At 41.8% G+C, this 19,034-nt stretch overlaps 1 protein-coding gene across 5 annotated transcripts in view; it reads left to right on the forward strand.

Annotated features, from left to right (window-relative positions):
* Positions 1–13,327, forward strand: part of GAS7 (growth arrest specific 7) — a 96,749-nt gene extending 83,422 nt beyond the window's left edge. For all 5 annotated transcript variants that reach the window (XM_065693579.1, XM_065693580.1, XM_065693581.1 and 2 more), the window contains exons 12-14: positions 974–1,053; positions 4,110–4,208; positions 4,923–13,327. In XM_065693579.1, coding sequence (XP_065549651.1) covers positions 974–1,053; positions 4,110–4,208; positions 4,923–5,036 — 293 coding nt within the window. In that variant the 3' untranslated portion in view covers positions 5,037–13,327. The remainder of the gene's footprint in view (positions 1–973; positions 1,054–4,109; positions 4,209–4,922) is intronic.
* The last annotated feature ends 5,707 nt before the right edge of the window (positions 13,328–19,034 follow it).

The raw sequence follows: 19,034 nt of genomic DNA on the forward strand, positions 1-19,034 counted from the left end.
AGATTCACTCGGGTGGAGGATAACCCCAAACCAGATAGCTCCTGAGGAGCCGCCCAGGTTTGTCATGTCAAACTAAGCATCTCCTGTCTGGGTGGATAAGCTTTTACCAGAGCTTTGTAGGGCTAGATTACCACCCCAGCTTCTGAGGCCATGAGAGACTTCGAGATGCATTTACTTCTTTGACACTTGTTTGGTCTATGGAGTCCTTTTCTTAAAGCTTGGTTTGTCTGTGGTTTAAGTATAAGGACCTTTTTGCACCTAAAAGAGCAGGATGAATTTGAGCCCTGGACCTGTTGGGGGAAGTATAACTGAGCCTCATTTAAAGAAGAAAGAGAATTTACTAGCCAGAAAGCAGTAATCTCGAAACCATGCCTTCTAGATTGTCCACCCACCTTTCCCTCCTGCAACAAAGAAAAAACATGAAATCATTGCAGCTTATTGTGTCGCTGCCGTGAGCATGGGCGGGAGCCAGAGCGTCTCCAGAGGCTGGAGACTGCAACTTGGATGAGGCTGCAGATCAGTGTCCCTTGATCTCAGACAGCTTGAGCTTGATGCTTTGCTCCTATTTCAAATAGACATGTCCTACAATGCAGGCTCACCTACAGAGTGCTATCCTTATTATTATTGACTTCCCATTTTAATGACTTTTCAGATACAACTTTCTATAACTCTTTTTAACTGAAGTTGCGTATTTTCACCATTCTGGGCATTTTGTAAACTATTACTTAATGTTCATATTTTTCTTTTAAAATCTTGTCGTTCTCATTCTTTCTCACCCCAATCGCCTAACAATGCGTTGTAGTGAAATTTTGTTGCACATAACAAATGCCATGTAACAGAACTGCCTTCAGCTCCACCAGGACTGACCTTCCAACCTCCTGGGTCTGTCTGCAAATCCTCAGCTGTACTTACTTTATAAGCTCCATAACACTGGCTACAGAAGACTAATGTGTTGCTATCTTGAACTTTCCAGGGGATGACTTGATGCGCTGTGTGGATCTTTACAATCAAGCCCAGTCCAAGTGGTTTGAGGAAATGGTGACTACCACTCTGGTATGTAACTGTAGCATCTTACATATGTAATATTGCAGAATTGTAATAACCTGCAACATTCATCACAGTTATAGTGCAAAGCAGTGGGGAAACCTGAGTGATAAATCTCTCATTGTATTTCCTGTTCTCAGTTCTAAGAGAAACTCCTATCATTAGGGGAAGGAAGAAATAATTGTTTCTTTGCAGAAGGCATTAAATCAGTTCAGGGCTTCTTAGTAGCCAGAACGCTGCAATTATCCCCAGGAAGGATGAAGGAGTGCACAAGGAAGACATGGAAAAACGTGATAAATCACTAAATCCATTTTATACACAAATGAATTTTTGTATTATGTGATTTTTCCAATTTCTTCTCTTGCCAGCTCAGCAGAGGCAAGCTTTAATTGCCTATTGTTCTATCTCTCAGAAGATAGCACAGCTCACCATGTTCACCCTAAGGGCATATACCTTTGGGGTTAGTCACCAAGATGCCAAGATAGCAGCTTTGATGTGCTGTAAACCTTGAAATACCTGTATTTGGCTAGAGGGCTCCTCCCTCATGTTTTTCCTTAAAGCCCTTCTAGATAAGAGCTGATTGCTTTCAAAAGCAGGAAATAAAAATGTCTTTTGCATATATTTTTCTTATTGGCCAAATACAAAACTGTAAACTCCTCCTAAAAAGAAGAGGGTAATAAATTGCTCAGCATTTGGAAGTGTGTCAGTGCAATATTTAAACTACAGTAAATAAAGGCAGATGGGTGAGCGGAAAACCAGGAGGAGGATGTCTTCCCAAAAGCAGAACAGGAGAGAAAAAGTTGGCTGTTCCTATACATACAGGATCTGATTCTCCTCTCCCCTCCACTGGTGGTTTCTCACTGATGCAAATGACACTGACCATCAGTGCCACTGTGTCCAGATATGGCCAGATATACGTTAGCTGCATATTTGCTTCTGGAGAAGTATGACCCAGAAGTGTGCTAGTTGCTGATTTTAGAGGAATTTGCTCTTTATGTGAGAGAGCAACTGGGATGTGTTGAGCTCTGCCCAGGGACAGACAAACGAGTTGAGGGTTTATGGGTGAGAATTAAGGGACAGGCTAATATGGGTGACACTGTTGTGGGTTTTTCACAGAATCCCAGAATCGCTGGGGTTGCAAGGGCCCTCTGAAGGTCATCCAGTCCAAGCCCCTGCCAGGGCAGGACCACCCAGAGCAGGTCACACAGGAACGTGCCCAGGCAGGTTTGCAATGTCTCTGGAGAGGGAGACTCCACAACCTCCCTGGGCAGCCTGTGGCAGGTGGCTCTGCCACCTTCTATGGAAAGTTCTTCCTCATGTGGAGGTGAAACTTCTTGTTATTTTAGTTTATGGCCATTGTTCATCATCCTGTCGCTGGGCACCACTGAAGAGTCTGGCCCCATCCTCCTGTCACCCACCGTTGAGCTATTGATCTGCACTGATGAGATTCCCTCTCAGTTTGCTCTTCTCTAGACTAAAAAGGTCCAGCCTTTGCAAAGTCACCTCATAAGAGAGATGCTGCAGACCCCTGATCATCCTTGTGGCCTCCACTGGTCCTTCTCCAGTAGCTCCTTGTCTGTCTTGTGCTGAGGAGCCCAAAGCTGGACACAGTAAAATGTGGAACACAAATGATTTGAGCCATGGTATTTGACATCATTTTCTAGACAAGGTCTTCTGTGTTTCCAGCATTGAGGTGGTGGATTCACCATCCCTGGAGACATTCACCATCAGGCTGGATGTGGTTCTGGGCAAACTGATCTAGTTGAAGATGTCCCTGCTCATTGCAGGGGGATTGGACTAGATGAGCTCTGAAGGTCCCTTCCGACTCAAACTATTTTGTGACTATGATTCTACAAGCTCCTTTGCTCTTCCTCCCCAGGCTGGTACTTGACCACCTGAAGTTTTTGTGCTGTAAGGAAGAATCTGTTTCCAAAAAGATGTTTAACAACTTGCAGATAGCACAGGGAAGGCAACGAAGCGTTTCGCCTGCTTGTGTATGCTCACGTTGCTTTCCACCTTGATACCCAGTAAATGAACATCAGAAATGCCCTCTGACGGCAGTTTTAAAAGATTTGGGCCCACTGTTGTGCCTGTGAATACAGAGCTTTCTAATGGTACAGCAAGGTACATTACACTATGTTTTTAAAGGCAGACTCCCATAGCATGCTTCTTCCACTCAGATGGACAAGGAGGGATTTAATGCAGATTTTGGGATATAATATCAGAATCCAGGAGAAGATGGAGGCAGAAAGAACTGGAGGCAAGTTAGAAATCATCTGCCTTTTCAACTGAATTATTGCTGGGGTCTGCTTACTGGCAGTTGAGTGAGGTTGGAAGCTTGTGCCAGCTCATCATGTGGTGGAAAGAAAACAGCTTTACAGGTGTCTGGTTAGACCAAGGGCAGTAAGGTTGTACCGCTCAGCATCATCTCCTGCTCCCACTGCAACTTCTGGATTTAGCAACAAGGCATGCAAAGCTTCCTGCAGGAAACAGATGCCTTCTTGCTTGCAGCGTCCTTAAGGATTGTGGCTTGCCTCTCTCCTTTGGTTGTGAGTTTTGAAGAAGTTTAGGCTATATCTACTTTGTAGTTATTAGTAGATGTCGTATTACAAATGAAATTACTTTCCCCATCAAATGGAATAAATATTCCGATTGCACTCAAGAATTCAGAGAAAGCCAGGCAAAATGGCTCAAACAGGACAGTGCCTTTTGAAGGTCGGTGATGATAGCACAACATTGGACTTTTTAAGACTGACCCTGGCAGCGTCCTGGGGCTCCTAGTTTAGGTTATGCTTTGCCTAGAAAAGTTGGACAAGATGATCCTTGAGGTCACTTCCAACCTGTTATTCTGGGGTTCTGTCATTGGGTTCAGAATGAAGGGAATTCTGTTGCTTGCTGTCTGATTCTCTACAAATGAGAGGGATGTGCAACCACAGAGTTCAGCTCCAAAGTATGACCCTGGAGTAGTATCACACTGACTGACAACCTTTTGTGTGTCATCCCTTCTCTGGGCCTTCAAGCTCAGCTTCCAACCAAAATATGAACTTGTTTTCTTTTGTGTCTAGGAGCTTGAGAGACTAGAAGTTGAAAGGGTGGAGATGATTCGGCAGCATCTTTGCCAGTATACACAGCTGCGGCATGAGACAGACATGTTCAACCAAAGTGTAAGTCTGCTTTTTGTTTGGTCCTTTTGGCATTTATTGTACTTCAGCTGAGCAGAACCGTCCCTATTGTGATCTGACTGACCTGTGTCAAAAGGAGGAGTGAAAAGTGTATGCAGTCAGCTTGTTAGTTTTTAGTATCACCCTACATTTCTGCTCCTCCAAGACTCTCTTATCCTGGTTACATTTCATACTTCTAGATCACAACTTCTTTTTGGGGGAGACACACTGAACTGAATTACATGTGGACAGCATGAGCTATTATTAGTTCTCCCAGCAAGATGCACTATTCCTGAGCTGGTCTATTCTTGCAAGGAAGGTGGTAAATTGTTGGGAGAGGGAATGTATATATTTTTTCTTATTAAAAAAATGGCTAGTTTTCAAATACTAAAATATGGGGGCTGTTTGCTGACCTCAGTACATGGTTGTATTTGGTGTAAGGTACATATTGCAGGACAGGAGGCAGAGACCATCTGGCTAGTGCCTGCCATAGGAAGCCTGTCTCTGCTTGATGTTTAAAGTCAGCCTCTTTGCTTCCTGCTGTGAGGCTTCACATTCAGATGTGAACGTTGTCCACCAAGTCATGTGTACCTGCAGTTCTCACTTGTCTGCAAATGCAATATAGGTGTGCCCATAGCTGCTCTATGCTTCAGAGCAGTGACTGCCTCTGCTTGAAATGTGCCCTTGACATTTTGATTCTTGTTTTGTTCATTTTAGACAGTAGAGCTCGTGGATCAGCTGCTTCGGAAAGTGGATCCTGCCAAAGACAGAGAACTGTGGGTAAAAGAACACAAAACTGGAGATATCCGACCTGTGGACATGGAAATATAGACTGATCTTTAGTTGTATGTCGTGAGTCCACTGAATTAACCCAGCTAATGTTTGCTTTCTAAGGGTCAGAAGAGCATAGGGAAAAGGTTGTTCCACTACCAGACACCTTGTAATTTATGCCTGTACAGGCCATCTCTGTTACATTTAGTCATTAAAATGGTCCTCATTGTGCTAAGCCTTAAGCACCAGACATTCCAGGATGAAGAAACCAGATGTGTGCTTCCCACCAGAGGTTCCCAATTGCACGCAGCTTCCAGAAGAAATCTGCTTTCTGGTACAAGGAGAGCTCTGTTCTTCAGTGACTTTGTGCTACATCCCTTGCATGACTATCTTTATACAGTATGTTAGAACAACCATGCAGTGAGCCTCTGGCCAGCAAGTGAATAACTGAACATGATGCAGGAGGCAAGGAAGTCCTGATCATGAATCCCAAGTCTGTCACTGACTGCTTTCATGGCTATAGGCAAATCAATTAACTTTTCTGGTTCCCCCATCTATAAAACACGTATCTTGCAGCAATGTTGTGCAAATACATTTATTTCATATAACACAGTTTCCCACCAAGGCCCTTCTCCCAATATCTATGGAGAAGAGTCCTGTTCTTCCTGTTTTACATTCCCTCTCAGGGATGCATAAACCCATTGTCATCATGATTTCTGTTCCAGGCCAATCAGTAAGGTTGAAAGTGTTACTAGCACTGTTATTTATAAGGAAAGACTTGGTCATGCTATACCTACCTCATTAGCTGTCTGAGTGCCCTCAATGACAGAAAGAGGTTATATACCAAGGAATAAATGAGATACTCAAAACCTTTCCTGCTTATGCAAGATGTTTTCTCATAAAATCTCCTTAAAGACAGCCCTCTAACATTTGATTTAGGATCCAGGTTTAAATTGCCCTTTGTTGGTTCCTTCAGGTGAATATCACAGCCTTTAGGTATCTTTAATTGCCAAGTTTTTCCAGCTAAATTGTGGGGTTTATCTTTTTAGAGCCTGATTTTCAAAGATGCCATGAATCTGTGATGCTAGATTGCATAAAATATAGGAGATGTAGGTGCCCAGCACTTCTGCACCAGCTGATTCTTAACCTTAGGCTTTTCCTTTGTCACATTTACCACAAACTACCAAAAATGTAACACTGCTCCTGGCACATAATATTCTATAGTTTGGAGACTGGTTTTGAAAAGGTTTTTGAAAATTCATTTTCTTTTCTTGCTGTCATTTCTGATTGACTGTTCAGTGTTGCTGGTAATACAGTTTTCAGCATTTCATACAATGCCAAGATTCTTGCTTTAGATCCAAAACCTTGATTCTCACCACTGTGGCCTTTACTGTGTTGCTATCTACAATTTCCCAAACAGTACTATTCCATTTGATCCACTTCACTTCATTGTTTCCATCATTTTCTCCCCAGCACCAAAATTGCATCCTTTTGTTCTGCTGTTGTTCTAGGTTTTTATTCACCAGCCTCTGAATGCTGTGATTGGATCACTGAGAATTAATATTCCCCTTTACAAATTAACGCTGAGACAGAGAAGTCTTAGCTGAAACACATATTTAATAATGCTGCAGTGATTATTTTCCTGGTTTGTTATTTCAGTCTGAATTCTGTTGCATTTTCCTACTGTTCCCTTTTTCTCAACCATCTCTTTACTAGTATAGATTCATTCTTGTCTTGAAAAATGCTTCTACAACCCACATCTCTGCTGAATCATTACCCTTTATAAACCTTTGCACATTGGCAAGTGCGGTGCCATGACCACTGCATGCTCAGGATCACTGTTCCTCGTGTGACACCTCCAGACGCACTTCTGAATTTGTGACTACTGTTTTATTCTCAGTGTTGGAAGCATCCAGCACAGTTATGTGAGACTCTCCGAAGTTCCTGCCAAGACCATTGCAGTACAAATGAAATGTGGTTTGTGTCACACAGTCCCTGAACTCAGTAGAGTATATACTCTTCCCCAGATTCCTATTCTGCTGCTCAAGCAGGGATGTTTTGTGATGATGTCTTTTACAGTCTTCCTACTGATTGACTCTCTGTCTTATTCATTTTGCCATACCAATGATACTTTTCCTATCTCTACCATGCACTTTGGAGGACAGGCACTTTTTATTAAACCACAGGGGCAGGGTGAGCTTTCAAAACTTCAATGGCCAAAAATAACTGGAGTACTTTAGAGCTGCATCTCAGGTGGACCCCTGTGTTCTAAGCTCTATTGTAAATCAAAATAAGCAATCTTGATGCCACCTCACCACAATCTTGTTTTGATTGCAAAACCAAGCTAGTTGTGCACTTTATACAGGATTCTCCTTTAAAATACCTGAAATAATCTGTTATCAATGACACTTTACTTTTCCTCTTTAAAGATGTTTTTTATTTTATCTGTTTTGGACTGGAAATACTATCCATTAGCACAGGTTTCTGTGAGGACCAAAGAGTATTTTGGTTCCTCTACTAAGTTGTATTTAAGCTGCTGTCATTTCTCAGTTGTCTTTTCTGGGAGCTGCTTTTTTCCCTTTTGTTTTATTTCCAGACAGTTCTCCTACTTCTTGGTTTTGGTCCATTTGAAATGTTGCAGGCATGTGTGAGCTGCACAGAATGATCATTCTTTTGATGGAGATTGTCTCCCTTTTTCACTTTGATAACCTGAGGAGAGCACTTGTACCTGGCTGTTAATCTTTACTGGGCCCCGAAAACTCTCAGGCAATGCTGCTCTGCAGTGGATGAGATGCTTTCCCTAAAACAAGACATTCATCTGTAATAGGTGGAAGTGTTAGGGAAGTTTTGCTGTTGTGCATAGACAGTTTGCAGCTTATTTCCCGCAAAAGTTGATATTCCCTTGTGATATGACACTGCAGACTGTAGGATCAGTGATACCTGGCTTATTCCTTTCTCTGGCTGGTGGATCCTGGACAGTGGCATGCCTTACAAGTCAGGGAATGCTGGAGCCCCTGTGCTTCTGGATGGACAATATCCTCAAAGAAAGTGGTGGCATGTTTGAGGATATGGACACCTGCCCTCGTGTTCATTCCTTACAGGGTAACTTTGGGAGTCACAGCATTGCTCAATTAATCTTCCACTGAGTTGCAAAAATGCAGTTGAACCCTCATGCAATTGGTCATTGTAAACAGCTGCTTCTCTGGAGCAATATTCAGCTTTGTGTTGTCGTAACAAAGCTAGCATGTGGAAAGCATGATGTTGCAATGTAACTGATAAATAGGAATAGCAAAGTAAGCTTCTTACCTTCATAAGTACTGAGCTTAAGCATCACCCCATTTCGCCTGGCAGGTAGTCTCACACACTTGATCCAAGTTTTTACTATTTTAGTTACTACATGAAAAATTCTCTTGAATGGCAAGGCTGGTTTACATCTTCAGATGGCCTGTGGTCACAGAGCAGAAGGTGAGCTTTTGATTAGTGTTGTGCACTGTCACCTGAAGAGGTACAGTTAGTGGGAATTGCTTGTGGTTTGTTCTTATCTGGGAGTTCTACTTGCCCAGGTTTTTGTTGAAGCCACCTACATACTGTGGCACTTGCTCTTTGTCTAACCAATGCTGTCACATACTTGTGCTCTCAAGCCTCTGGCTTCCTGGTGATCTTTATTTCAGCCGGAGCCTTTTGGCTCTTGTGTGAACAAAAAGGCTTTATGAATTCCTATGGCTTTGAATCCACTCAGTGTGCTGGCTCTGGTGCCAGAGCTGGTGAGGTGTTTACCAGTTGTATCTTCAGATGCCTTGCAGAATGTGAATTTTATTCATCATCCACACCAGCCCACCTATGTCTTCAAAGACATCTTCTGGCACAGTTTACTCAACAGAGAGTCCTTGTTGGAATTTTTTCTCTACGATATTCTTTCAGCTTATATTTTCTAACAGAACTCACTCTGGATCCAGTGCTGTTGGCTGATTCCTGTTGGAGTTGCTGAGCTGAAAGCAAGGAGTCCTTTACCATGTAAGCCAAATGCACTCTCCTACCATCACTGTCAAGATTCCAGTTGCTTTTGTAGAGCAACATCCAAAAAGGCTTTCCAGCAGATTTTCAATCTGCTCCAGATTCACTCACATTTGTAAATTCTGTGTGCTGAACATCTTTTGAAAGACTTCAGTTGTTCCCTTATGGGAATTTTATTTTGTTATTTGACACTGGGATCTTTAAAGATAACTTTGTATTTTTTCTTTTTTAAATATCGTAACAGCAGGGGAAGTCATAAGGAAATCCCTGTTATGTTTCTAGATTACTTTTCCCCTTCTTGCAGCCCTGCCTGAGCTGCTGTGGGGTAGCTCTGCTCCCCCTCGTGTTGCACAGTTACAGCAAACATTGAAATCATGCGTCTTTTTGTGCGTAACAGGCAGCATGCAAAGTTGTGCTCTGGTTCTCTTTAGCCTTCATGCATCTGTGCAGTTTGATGTTGAAGAGTTAGATGCTTTTTGCTTAACTGACAACCTCATGCTGTAATGTCAGTATGTGTAGTTGCCTTGTGACATTGAACTGCACTCAGATCACCCCTTTTTCCTTGAGAGGAGTTTTCTGTAAAGTGTTCACAGGGAACTTTTACATGCTCAGTAGCACTCAAAATTTCTCAGAATCTCTTTAAATTTGTCCCTGTTTTAATGTCATCCTTGAAATATTTGCTGCAAGTTAGACTCTTTACATAAAAATGTGCAGTCTTCTTTCCACCTGCTCTTTGGAAGTGATTGTCACTCCGAGATTTCTTGGAACACAAAAGGGATGTAGGTGATAAAAGACTTTGAAAATCAGGCTAACAAATAGAAATGCACAAGGCTTTTTTGGGGTTTGGGGTTTTTTTCCTTAGTCATTGAGTACATGTATAAGGTAAACATTAAGAAATGAGAACCTCAGATACTTAAAGGCCTAGCTGCTGTACATGCAGTTCCCAGAAGTTCCATGAGTGACCCTCTGTCAGGCTGTGGTAGGAGCACAGCTCTAGAGCATGGTCCTACAGCTTACCTTCTGATGCAGCTGTAAAAGCCCAAATCAAAAATTAAGTTAAAAAGTAGCTTTGCTCATCTATTTCTTCAGTCACACACAGGGAGAAAAAGAACACTGCTCACCCAGGTGGCTCCTTCACTATCAAGCACCTTAAGGAACCCAGACCAGCACCTTGAAGGTCCCCCTGGAATGAGTAGTGTGACTTGTTGGTGTGATCAATTAATTGTTTTCTTCTGAACTGCAAACATGCTTGCTATTTCATGGTAGCTAGTGTGCTTTTTTGCACTAGTGCAGCCTGCTGGGTCTGTTGCCAGAGATGGCACAGTCTGGTGTCCTGGAGGCAGTCCTGGTCACCTTTAACCTTTTGCGCTTTGTGTGAACTAGGGCTTCAAAAGACAGTGTCAAAAAGACAGCTTTAAAATGAGCTTTCTTGATCACCTTTCTGGAAAATCTAGGCTTTTTGCTACTCAGCATGTGTTGAAATAGGAGAATGAGATCCCAGAGGTTGCTGGAGGATTGCTGCAGATTGTTCTTGCTTTGTAGGCGCCCCTGTACTCATACAGTGGTAGGGAATGGCTGCTGAGCATCCTTCTTTGCACAGCAGAGCTGTCTGACATTCTGCCAGAGGAGCCTACTGGTCACATTTAACTTAACCAGGTGGGAATAGAGAGAGGCAGATTCAAATTAAAACCAGACACATAGGGCAGGAAAATCTTTAGCTGCCCCAGTGGCATTTGAGCTTCTGGACACAAGGCACTTGTCTCCTTCAGGCTCTGGTGGGTCCGTTAACAGGCTCCTCACGCTCTGAACTCTGCTTAGCACATTAAAAGCAGTGATGAAACATTTCCTAGTATCTGTTGCTTGATAGAGGGCTCTCCAAGTAGCACCTAGTTGTGCCAGTGGGAGACAAGTATGTGGCAATCCCACCCACCCTGGTGCTACAGTATGGTTTCTGGCATCACAGCACTATGATGTGTCCTGTGCCCTTGCACTGAACTGACTGTAAGTCCGGCACTGACATGTCAAGCCTGGTGTGCAGGTGTCCTCCAGGAGCTTGGAGCACACCATCTTTCTTGGTGATAAAGTCTTTCCTAACAGCCAATCCTTGTCTTTTCCTGAGAAGCACTATTGTATGAATAACATTCACAACTTTTTGTCTTATAGATCTTACTCATATAAATGTGCATCTTTCAATTCTTATTTTGAACTCTTAATTGGTGCTGTAGCCAACCCTCTAACACTGCGATACACCAGTTTTGATGATCTTTTCTTTAATTTTGACTGACCAAACTTCATACTTTTGATATTTTCTGAAAGTGGTAAGTGCATGCTTTTGGGAGGGGTTATTTTGGGTTTTTCTTTTGGATTTTTCTTACCAGCCACTGGGTTTGGAAGTGCAATGCCTCCTTTTTGTGCTAGTCACAATTTAGTTTTAATTCCTGGACAGTTTTTTTCTGAAGGGACCAACAGATAGCACAATTTGTCTTCAATTTCTAATCCCATTTCCTCAAGGCAGAAACCTTTAGTGCCTAATGATGCAATTGATTATAAGAATTGTACATGGATTAAAAATTTTCCATAGACCAATAAAAACAAGTGTTACCACATAATAATTACAGGTTAAAAAAAAAAAAAAAGGAAAAAATATTTATTTGAAACATTCAGATTTAATTCCCTCAACTTACATTAAGTTGAACTACTTCAGGTGTAACAGACAAACTCAGTGGATATTCAGAACAAAAGCTTTTAGCTGCTGTATTCAGGTTCAGTGAGTAGATAGACTGTAATTCTCAATATATGCAGTCTTTTAGGGTTACTGATTTAACAAAGAACTGAGTAACAGCTTGTATCACAACCAGACTAAAATTCTGCTAGTAATTCCCCTTGAAGTGCCTCTTTAAATTGTATCTGCCACAAGCATGTAGAATACACAGATTCACCCTATAAATTCCCAAAACTCAGGAGCAGCCAGTTTGCACAGATCTGTGCAGGATTCTCAACACTCCTTCCTTCTCTGCACTGTGCACTCCTTTAGGACATCCACATATCCAGTAGACCTGGCTTTGTCTCAGTGATCATTTACTGTCCAGAACAGTCATTCTAAATTCTCAATGCTGAAAATGGAGTTGGAAATACTAAGACTTAAAAGGAATTGCATTGAAGGAGTTGCTAACCTCATCTTCTGACACATCATTCAGTAGAGTAAGCAGGGAATTCTGCATAAAAATAGTTGAGTAAGTGCATTTGGGGCCTAAACAGGCCTTTCTTGTGTAAAATCAAAACAACCTGACTTTTTAAATGCAGATGCTGATAAGAAGTTTTCTGGTACTGGAAGTCTAAAGCTGAAAAGTGATTTCAGGGATCTCTCATTCCATGACATGACAATCTTAGTAATTTGAATTTGGGAATGCTTGGCCTGAAATCCCTTGTTCTTTTGGAGGTTGGGGTTTTTTGGTTCTTTTTGTTTTAGTTGGGTGGTTTTTTTTTTTTGGTTTTTTGTTTTTTTTTTTTTTTTTTATGTGATGTCTGAAATTTTCAGAATAGCCTAAAAAATCTGAGTGTCCATTTACCAGACTTTTAATCCAGCAGGTCAAAAATACTTCATAGAGACCGCAACCTCTGTCCGTTATGAAATAAAGCAGGTACTAGTACTGGACAAATATTTTCTTCTCCTTAGATTATTTCCATTCTTCCACCAGCCCAAAATAGTGTGAAAAATCCACTGAGCAGTTTTGCAGACATTCTAACTGCAGGGATTCAAAGGCAGCCAGATCACCAGTCATAAACTAAACCAGAGTTTTCTACTAAAATGAAGTTGCTTATTTGGTCCTTTTTGTGTAACTTTTGCTAAATACTTCTAAATTTCTAGGAAAGTTGTCTTTTGCCAGTACTAATGACTTATTTTAAAGATCTTTAACAAAAAATTTTGTAACTTTACATAAATTTTGGCTGAATAGACCCCTTAAATAGTTTATGTATCATGCAGACTGGGTAGCTAGTAAATCTCAGATCATTGTGCGTATTATAGGATGGCTTTTGTCCCATAAGGGTACATGAAGGAATCACTTTACTGAACTTAAGAAGTTGAACACAGAAAAGATTTAAGGGGCAGATCTTCAGCTCGGGTAAACTGGCCGAGTTTGGTGGAAGCTACTTTATGTCAGCTGTGGATCTTGTCCTTCAGTGTTGAAGGTATTCCCTATACATAATTTTTCTGTCTTTACTGTAAAACAATTTCATATGGTTAAACTGTATTTTCCTATATTGTTCTGCAAGTTTATATGCACCACAGTGCTCATCTCATCTCCTGTAAAATAAACTGTACAGAGACGCATTGAGCATGGAATCGTCTTTCCCCAGGTGCTTTTTCTCTCCCAAAGCCACACACTTCTCAAATGCAGTATCATCAAAAAACACTTGGGGGCCATGTGCAGATGTACTGCTTTGTTGATGCAGCTTGAATTTGCAATCATATTACTTGGGTGTAATCTACTTGTACGTATCATGCACAGATCTGAAAAGGATACTCAGATGAGTACAGTCCCTAAAATTTCATATGTTTTTAGGAAATTAAGAAACAGCTGTAGCGAAGTGTAGCTGGTTTTGTTCCTTAAACCAGTAAGCAGACTGAACATGATCAGTCTGAAAGCAGCTGCCATGAAATGGGCATGCTTTAAATTACTTGTCTAGTAGAAGGTGTCCCTGCCCGTAGCAGGGGGTTGGAACTGTATGAGCTTTAAGGTCCCTTCCAATTCAAACCGTTCTATGATTCTATGATCTGTAAGTTTTATATACCAAGTCAGTCCTTTACTTGGAAGTTCCACATACATCTTGAAGCTTAGTTGGAGAGAAAGCAGTTGTAAAATGTTACTGTTGTTCTACTTTGAATATTTGCATTAATATGCATGCTGGCAGGTTTTCTGAGAAAGTCAAAATCGGCCTTGCCAAAATCCTGTCTAATCCAGCAACTGTCTCCAAAAGTGACCAGCATGGGATACTGCTATAGAAGCAGAGCTCAGAGCAAGCAGGTTTTGCAGGTCTGCGGAGCACAAGCCCATCTTCCCAGCGATATGTGACTCGGGGACTTTGGAGCTAACAGCAGTACCCACACATCTTATAAACCTCGGTGGAGGTTTCTTCTAAGAATTTCTCTGGTTTTGAGCTCATGTAAGAATTCAGTTTCTGCAGCCACCTGCAGAATGGCACCTCAGAGCTCCGGTGTGTTTGCACACTGATGTGGTAAGTACTTGCAGAGGGCTGCACACTCTTCTCAGAAAACGGGACAAAAGGTAAGACACAGAAAAAGTTCCAGGTGGCAGCTTAGTTTTGACAGCAGAGTCTTTGCACCTTGCCCAAAGTAGCCTAAATCTGTTGGAGAATCTCAGAATGCAGTGTCCAATGTTGGTGTATGGTACAGACCGGCTTTGTGAATACGTAACAATTCTCTGTGCACTGTCTTACGTTTAACTGCAACTTACCATCAAAGAGCATTTTCGGTTGTAGAGGACTTTGGTACAACTTTGAAACGCAAGATAGTTAATTATACAAGCCATGACATGTACATTTTCTGCTGGTGTACTGTCAGCACCCTGAAAAACACAGAGGTGAAAGGACCAGAGTGGATGGTGGAGATAGCAGTGTGGCAGCCTCTCACTCTGCAACATCTAGATGTAAAGGCAGGAGGTTTAACTCCATTCTGCACAGAAATACCTGTGCTAGACTTTGGCAACCAAAAAAAACAGCTTGCATTCCAATGTGCCATTAAGCTTTTGACCCTCATGTTCCCCAGATATGGAAAGCAAGCTGCAAGGGCATCAGTAGGGAAATCTGATTCCAGATCACTCTTGGGACTAAGTAGATATGTTTTGTGCCTCAAGCTCTTACCTAATGCTTGTGGGTAATTAATTGTCATTAATTAAAACTATGTCAATACAGTCTGCATCTTCTGCTGATCTTCTCTGATCAGCAATATGATCCTGAAATCTCCAGATAAATACAAGTTTTCTATATGGTGAACTGGATAGTATGTTAGGGGTATCCTAACTTTTACTTGATTGCAAAAAATAAGTCAAACTGGGGCCTGTGCACACCATGCACACCTAGGTTGCAGAACATCAGAGATGCTCATGATGATTTCCAGTGCTTGTGGAAGGATTCACACAAGACCGTTTACTAGGACCAGTCATAACTACTGGTGTGAGTCAAACGAAGAAGTTAAATTTATTCTACAACCTGAATGGGCTGAAAGTGGTTTTGAGCCCTCACAGGTCATTGTGGCATAGGTCCATGAGGCTCTTAAAGCTATGTGCAAAGTTGAAGCAACTGGTTTAACTTAGCTCTTGGTTTTTTCTGCTTTGCTTCATAGGTGCCAACTGCTTTTTCTCTCATGTGGTTTCATTAAATACAACAGCAATTTCTGAACTGATGGTCAAGGCAAAATGGCCCAAGAAATGCTGTTTGTGCACCTATGACTGAACTAACCTCACAGACAAGTGAAGTTTTGGCAGTCAGGACTGAAACCACAGAAATAGCACTGTCACATTTCTTATTCAAAGAATCTTCCTTGTATAAATTACTGTCTCGGTCCTTATACAAATGAAGAAAAAATTACAAACATGCACTAGTGAAGTATTTATTGCAGGGACAAACAGTCCAGCCTCATGGGTTAGTGCTGCAATGCTCCGTTTGCACTGGGTTTTTCATAAAGCCCCGAAAGTAGAGGATGAGAACATCTAGCTCCAATTTTATTTTGACTTCCTGCTTTATAAAGTAGAAAACCACACACTTGGTCTCATGGAGTTACAGCAGAAGTTAGTGTTCTGTTTACAGAACTTTGATGTTTTTGGTAGACTTAGGAAATGCTTTAAGACTGTATCATTTGTCTCTGCTTGCTTGCTCAGAGAGACGAGGACTCTCTATCAGTTGCTTAGATGTCTTCTCCAGCATGGTGACCATCTCTCTGCTTACAGATCCACGGCTTCTGGTGCTCTTTTCACTGCCCCTTCACCTTCTAACAAGTCTGTTTTAAAGGGGGAAAGGTTGCCAAATGGAGCTCTGGTTAACGTGGAAACATGGGAGGAGGGTCAGGTCAGCCCCTTAGCACTGTTCCCATTGCTCAGAAATCTTTCCTGTTGGCTCACTTTACTATGAAAATGTGTGTAGTCAATGCTTCTTTTGTCCTTTGCTGTTTTATGTTTCCCCTCAGTCTTCTCTATTGCTGAATCAAAGTAATTTCTTAAGTCTCAAATCTGTGAAAAGGAAAAATTTGAGTTAGGCCAGAAGTCCATATAGTCCAGTGTCCTGGCATGACAGTGACCATTAAGCACCAGTTTCATAGGGGAGGGTAGGAGAAAAGCTTTGTAATGACATACATTGTGATTCATCCCTATATAACATTTTGAGCCCTTGGTGACCCCTGCTCAGAGCCTGTCTCTTCCCCAGCAGGGACAGTGTTGTATTTAAACAGCACTTGAGAGATGTTTTTATCTCCCATGAGCTGATTTTGGAACTCATATAAACTTCCCATAACATGATGTAGAAAACAGCTGGACAGCACAGTGATGTATGATAAGAAGCATCTCCTTCTGCTTCACACTAGTCTGCATCTCACTAATCTGTATCTCACTGGGTTAATTTGTTGTCTTAGTTCTTGCATGGGAAGAGATGGCTACTTGCCTTCCATAGTCAGCCCACAATCTTGACAGCTCACTATCACGTTCCTTCCCTCTTGCCCCCATCATTTGTTGTTTATGGTCAGCAGACCTAGGCCTGCTCTGTCCTCTCCAGGTGAGACAAACAGAATTACACAAGGTTTTTAAGATGTAGTTTTTAAGTTGAGGCATGCCTAATAACCTGGTACCCTACCCATATAATAAGCCAATGTAGCAAAGGGCAGATGGGACTGCTGGGGTAGCTAGGAAAGGGAGAAGTGCTATTGGAGACCCAAAGATAGTGACAGCCAGTGAAGTGAGAACACCACAAGTCCCTAAATGCATCTTATGACATCAGGCTGTAGTGGAAATGCCAGCAGAGAAACTTTGACTGTTGCAGTGGGGACTGTCAGCAACATCAGATGCTGGTCCTAGAGGAATGTCGGAGGAGTGGACCAAGAGACAAGAGGCTGCAAAACTCAGATGTAGCCAAGCGGAAGTGTTTTGCTCTACCGTGCAGGTGAATAAGCTGACATCAGCCTGGAGTGAGGATTATGCCTACAGCCTCCTGAGGAGGTATGTCATGGCTTGGCGTTGCTCACTCTGCTGCTGTCCCACACACTCAAGTTTGTCGTCGTCTTCCACTGAAGACTGAGCACTCACAAAGGTCAAGAGTGCTGAAGAAGGTACGTGCCTTCTGGTAAGTCTTCCCATTCTCCAGTTCTGGTACTAGGCACAGGTATATGGGATGTCCAAATAGACCCAGAGGCACAGCATCATCTTTTTCATCTGCTGTATTTGAGGAGCACATTCAGGGATGGGGTAGCCACAGCTTTTCTGGGCAACCTGTGCCAGTGCCTTTCCACCCTCATAGTAAAGAATTGCTTCCTAAGTTGTCCTAGGATACTTGGTTTATCTATTTTCTTAAAGTTGCTATTAAATGTTTGCACTGGAACAAACCAGAAGACTAGAGCTGGAATGTCTCCCAGGCACCCAGCCTTCCCAAAGTTGCCTTTTTAATCATATTCAATGAAGTGCCACATATGTGGCTCTTTGTCTTCCGTAACTTAAATGTGGTGCCTTGGGAAGTGAGCACATGAAACCTGACAGAACTTTCACGTCTCAATCTAATGGATTTATTCCATGTTTTAAAAAACTACAAACCAGTATTACTGATTCCAAAGCATAACTGACAAAGAGTTCTCCAGGCTGGAATGTTTGTGCTTTATTATTTGATCCTTTGAAGCACAGCCCCTGCCTGGTATGTAGAGGTAATATATTTAAACAAAGAATGTAAGTACGCATTAATAATTAGTATATAGTTGACATCTCTGGCCATAGAAGGAGCCTTTGTGTCTGAAAGGTTGTGTTTTATGTGTAGTAAAACATAAAAATTTATAGCATGTCTCACAGCAGATTATTAAGATTGCATAAACCTTATTCATACAGATCAGATCAGTTGTCACATTGCATCTACTGGGAAGGCTCAGATGAACTCCATAAGCTATTTTGGCCTTAAAATTCCAGTTTTCTTCTGTCATATGAGTTTTGATGGAAAGCAAAATCCTCGGCAAAGACAACTTCAAAGCTGTGGAAGTCAGATTTTAGAGTGGGTTGCCTTTGATGTCCTGAGCATGAATATTCCACCTTTGTTAGTTAATGGAGTGACTCAGCAGAGACCAAACTCAATAGGACCGTGGGAGGATGGACTCTGTCTTCTAGAGGAAAGAACCCTTTAGCTCACACCAATCCTTCTTATAAGGGGAAGGCAGTGGAAATCTGGGGAGTAAAGGTGAGCAATTGATTGGTAGAGAGGAAAAATCCTGCTAGTAGGTCTACACAAGCACAAAACCCTAGACTAACGTTAAAGTTTGTGTTGTCTGATAGTTAATCTGTGTACAAACTGGCTAAGTAACTTCTGTACTTCGCTGATATAATAAGTAAGGTTGTGTTTTTATGAGGAAACTTGCTGGTTTACCTACTTACAAATATGCTTTCTGAAGGAAGCCATGTGATGAGTGTTTTTATCAGGCCTCTGGGGTCTGTTTATATATAAAAGTTCATTTTTATAAACTGAAAGAGGCAAAAAGAACATACACATGATAAAGAGGGGGAAGTGCACCTAGCAGGGCCTGCGGTGAAGAGCACAGGAAACTGCTTTCTTGACCATTTGAAGTACTTGAAAATGCAATTAAAAAGCAAACTGGTTTACTGCAATACAGTAAAAATCTTACAGTTTTCACATTTTTAGCACCCAAGTAAAATGCATTCTCAACCACTTCAAGCTTTTTAATATCTTAAGCAACAGCTCTAGAAGAAATTAGTCTTTTTTGGATTGGAGAAGACACGGTCAACAGATACGTGGTGTCTGGTGCTTGTAATGGATGGTGGAGAA

The sequence above is a fragment of the Lathamus discolor genome, chromosome 13, assembly GCF_037157495.1.
Source record: "Lathamus discolor isolate bLatDis1 chromosome 13, bLatDis1.hap1, whole genome shotgun sequence".
NCBI classification, from domain to species: domain Eukaryota; kingdom Metazoa; phylum Chordata; class Aves; order Psittaciformes; family Psittacidae; genus Lathamus; species Lathamus discolor.